Source organism: Aedes albopictus, chromosome 1 (assembly GCF_035046485.1).
Source record: "Aedes albopictus strain Foshan chromosome 1, AalbF5, whole genome shotgun sequence".
Classification (NCBI taxonomy): Eukaryota; Metazoa; Arthropoda; class Insecta; order Diptera; family Culicidae; genus Aedes; species Aedes albopictus.
This window is the reverse complement of record NC_085136.1, coordinates 335,645,231-335,650,245: the sequence shown is the minus strand read 5'-3', so window position 1 is coordinate 335,650,245 and position 5,015 is coordinate 335,645,231. Positions and strand designations below refer to the sequence as shown.

At 42.2% G+C, this 5,015-nt stretch overlaps 1 protein-coding gene across 1 annotated transcript; it reads left to right on the top strand.

Moving 5' to 3' along the window:
• The first annotated feature begins 371 nt into the window (after positions 1 to 371).
• Positions 372 to 993, top strand: LOC134287904 (uncharacterized). Its single transcript, XM_062851088.1, has 2 exons — positions 372 to 571; positions 641 to 993. Exons 1-2 carry the CDS (start codon positions 468 to 470, stop codon positions 846 to 848), a joined length of 312 nt encoding a protein of 103 aa, XP_062707072.1. The 5' UTR covers positions 372 to 467; the 3' UTR covers positions 849 to 993.
• Positions 994 to 5,015: the final 4,022 nt, after the last annotated feature.

Genomic DNA, 5,015 nt, shown 5'->3' with positions numbered 1-5,015 from the left:
GAACAACAGAGTAGTTTCTATTGACATACTGCGATTGAAGTCGGAAATCCGAAAACGTTTGTATCTATCATACTAGAACACAGCAGTCACGTGGATTGCTGTCATTTCCTCGCACACGTGATTTAGAAAGAAACAACAAGTGGAAAAAAGCGAAATCGATTTTCCGTTGCATTGCAACGGAAAACCTTACTGCGATAATCCTCGTCACCTGTCGTCTCAAGGTTCCCATCTAGTCTCCCTCACATGGTAATGTACCCACTCACCAAGGCAACGGCGGCTTACTGCGCGATGTCGTCTCGCATTGTTTGTCTGTTTGGTGCGTGGCCTTCTTCGATTCAACATTCCCATACAGTGTTCTCGGTCGCGCTTCCTTGTCCGCGGCCTGCCCTTGCGGAGTAGCAAACCAAAAATCGATTAAACTTTAATTAGTAATCGAAGTGGTTCCGTTTAGTTCGGTCGAAGTCGGGATGAGCAAATCTCCGTCGTCGGAAACGACCAGCGAGACGCTGAGCGTCAGCGACGAGTCCATTGCCGCTTCCGTGGTCAACTCCTCGAGTGCCCCCCAGATAAGGTTAGTCTAGTCGGTCGTCAGTCGTCGTCGTTAAGCTTGAGCAGATAAGTGACTTCCGTTGACTTGCAGGCCCAATGTCATAACCAAGACGGCGAAGAAACCCGCCAAGGAAGAGCCAAAGGAACGTCCTCCGTGGCGGCCGGCCAGTGTGGCCCAGGGATTGGTTCCGACCGTTCCGAAGCCGGATTTGCGAGCACGGATTTTGGATGTGTCCAAGTATGTATCTTTCTGTTTATCGTCAGACAGCCAGCAGTGCAATGAGAGCAGTTGGGTTTAAAAATAGCTCCGGCTTTGTTCCCAATTGGATCTCGGCAGGCGTTGAAATGTAGTGCACAGTGGGAAAAACAAAGCACAGAGAATCAAAATGCATCTTACACAATGATAGGTGTCACGTGACGCGACGCAAATTTCCTGTACGATTCGACAGCAGCTTATTATTGATTGTTATTCTAGTTCCGAAACAGTGTTTTGTTTATTTCTCCAACTATATATTGTTTAACTTCAGACCAAGTTATCTACATAATGATTCCATGACGTTTCACGTTGGATCGTAGCAGGCTGTGAGTGCTAGCGGCTACGTTTTCCAAACTGTCACGCATTTTCTTTGCTCCGCGTTGTTTTGAATATTACCGGCGTAATTGAGAAACGTCTTCTCGCAATTTTACCTCGGAAAGTGCTTGCAAATTGATCTTCGGTGTTCAACATATTTCTTTTACCTGACGATTTAGCCGATCACGTAGTGGTGAGTAGGATAATTCACGATTGTTGTGAGAGTTTATCTTATACCCATCGGAGTAATTTTTGCTGATTCCTGCTGAATGCTCGGGACACGCAAATGTATGTCAACGATTTCGTCCCGAGAGTACTGGAATTCGTATAATTTGATGAGTTTGTTTCTAAACGTTGACCAAACATATCCTTTAGACTTTACCCTTCCACAAACAGCACCCAAATCGCCGTGACACATAGGCCTGAGAGAACGTAAAGATCTCCACATACTTTTTCCAAGTAACATTCGGATGCTCAAATAGTCTTATAGAGGATTTCAGAACCGTCATAAAACTAAATACCTTCTATTTTGATTTCATGATGGTTGTAAGAACCTCTTCAAGTCTAAAAACTGTTACTTGGGTTCTCAGGTGTCCAGCCAATCTTCCTTTCCCATCTCTCAGCTGTTGCAAGGGTGTGGCCAGGGCAGCTTTTGACCGTTCGAGGATTACGTCAATATTGTCTATAAGTGAATCGTTAACCCCAAATCTCTGTGCTTTGGTAACGGACGGGGAAGAGGTAATCCTCATAACAATCCTTGAAGGAACGCCAGCTAGAAATCCGGAGAGAATCCTTTCAAGATTTTCCAAAGCAAGCCCTGAAAGAATCCTGTAGAGAATTCTTGAGTCATGGCAGAAATGCTGGCTGGTCATTGAAGCTGAGCAGCAATTTCCAAAAGAATCATAGAACACATCCCGGAAGGAATTGTTGATGAAAACCCTAAAAAAAACCCGGGAAGAGCTATTGAAAGAATCCCATCAGAAATTTCGGCCCGAATGCCTAAAATATCCAGGTGAATAATTGCCTGGAGAATGCTTGACAGAAATCTATATTCTTTCATGTTTCTGTTTGTGAGGAATCCATTAAGGAATCAGGGCAGAAATATCAAATAGAATACCTAAAACAATCGTTTTAGGACTTTCTGAAGCAATCTCTGCAAAAAACCAAAGAGATCTCACAAACAATTCCGGAAGAAACATCTGGAGGAATCCTTGGATGATTTTCAAAAAGAATTCATTCATGTTAGAGTAAGGTGGGGCAAAAGTTCGACCCTAGTTGAAAATTCAACCTATTTCATAAAATCGAAAAAGATAAAAATAAATAAATACCGTGTGGTGATTCTACCATCCATCAGCTAAAATTTTTTGCTGAACAAAGTTTCGTCAAATGTCTTTTCAATTTTGAGTTACAACACTTTTTGTATGTGTGTGTTTTATTCGAACTCTTGCCCCACCACTGGGGCAAAAGTTCGAATCTAGTGTTTGTGGAATTTCGCTAACCGTAGCACACTATTTTGACACTTTGGTAATAGGAACATATGAAACCACTTAATATTTTAAGTTGGAACTGGAATACATTTTAAAATTCGATCTGGATTTTATCCAAATCAGGGTTAAATTTACTACACTAAAAATTAGTAGTTTTCCGCCAAATTCAGATAAAACAACATTGTTTTTCAACTTTAATCGAATTTTCTCACTAATTCCATCACTCTTAGAGATAATATGTACATTTTGTAGAATTTAAGGTTTATACTTAAATTTGCCACACGACTCAAACTTTTGCCCCACTATGTGTAAAATATGATTTACCAATCTTTTTTGCAAAAAGTTATACATGCTAAAGCATCTTCAAAATATTCCTAGTTACGCCCCAAAATAAAATATCGAATTCGATTTCATTACAATTCCATCCCATGCGTTGGAAGGATCATCGCATGTTACAATTTTTTGATCAAAACCCAACATTTTGTCATAACTTTCCGAAATATTGATCAATTTTCATATTTTTGGAGTGAAAGACTCTTTTTTAAAAAGGGTTCGTACAACCTTGACACCCAAAAGAAATAATTTGAATTGAGCTCAAAAACTTCAAAAGAAACTCTTGCCCCACTCGAACTTTTGCCCCACTTTACTCTATCTCATTTTTCATCCTACTATCTACCTAACCCTCTACTCTTTACCTTACCGTTTTGCCTGCCGTCTTTCCTAACCCTACTCTCTGCCATATCTTCTACTCGAATCCTCTACCCTACGCTCTACTGTACCCTATACCTTACCTTATCCTCCTTTCTTCCGTCTACCCTAACCCTCTACTCTACCATCTAGCCTGCCTCTACCGTTACCCCTAATTCTATCCCCTACTGCAACCATACACCCTAGTTTCTACCTTAATTCTCCACCCTACCCTCTACCCTTCCCTCAACCCTAACCTGCTACTCTATCGTATACTCTACCCTCTACACTTTCGTCTACCCTGACCTCTGCCCTAATCCTTCACCCTACTCTCTACCCTTACCTTCTACCCTAACCCTCTATCCTACCGTCCTAACCCTAACCCTAATCCTAACCTTTTACCCTACTCTGTATGCTAATCTTCTACCCTACACTTTGCCCTACCTTCCACCATCACTTTCTACCCTACCTTCCACCATCACTTTCTACCCTACCGTCAATCCTGAACCTCTATCATCTACTATTCATCTACCTTAACCCTCTACTCTACGGGTAATGTCACAATAGATCTAAAAACTGATCGCAGTGACAAACCTGAACAAACAAATGTGTATCATCGAACAAATTTGAAGTTTCGAGGTGAAAGTCGGGAAATTGTCACTTGGAGAACTAGATTGGAATGATTTTCCATGGAGAGAAAAAAGAAATCATCAAAGCGTGCCACGCCGCCTCCCTATGCTCGCTGTAGGCTAAAGCCTTGGCTAAAGCTTGACTTCCACCACCAGGTTTGCTAGTGTTCAGCTATCAAACGAGAAGCGCTTTTCGTGAAGAAGATTCACCCCCGTGCTAACCCCCTACTCTACCCTCTTCTACCACATCCTCTACCCTGACTCTCTTTTCTCTACCATCTACTTTAATCCACTACCCTACCGATGCTGGGTCATTAGGCCGAAGGTCATTAGGCCGAATGGTCATTAGGCCGAATGGTCTCTAGGCCGAATGGTCATAAGGCCGAATGGTCATCAGGACGAAGTGAAAATCAGCCGTTATGAGCCTGTAAAGAGATCTGTTGTTTTTACTTTTTCCAAAAATGTTTTGCCGAAAACTACTCTAACAATGAAACTAGAAAGAATAGCCTATGTTTTAAAGAAGGAAAAATTTATGAATTGAATATCAGCAGTTTCTGCGCCAAAAACTATTTTAGCAATGATACTAGAAAGAACAGTCTATGTTTAAAAGAAGGAAAAATTCATGGGTAAAATATCAGTAGATTCAGCATCAATAAAGTGTCTTCGTGCCTGTCACACGATATACACATGCAAAATGGTCATTTGCCGAGGAAGCTCTCAGTTAATAACTGTGGAAGTGTTCATATAACACTAAGCTGAGAAGCAGGCTTTGTCTCAGTGGGGACGTAACGGCAAGAAGAAGACCCAATGATCATTCGGCCTGATGACCATTCGGCCTAATGACCATTCGGCCTAATGACCATTCGGCCTAATGACCATTCGGCCTAATGACCTTCGGCCTAATGACCTTCGGCCGAATGGCCTGACACCACCCTACCCTTTGCCCTACCGTCTATTCTAGAGGGCCTACCCGCTACCCTACCCTGCATCCTAACCCTCTACCCTACCTCTACCCCACCATCTATCCTACCCTCTACTTTACCATCTACTCTTCTATTCTTCTGAAACTACCATTCCGTGGTCGCCATTATG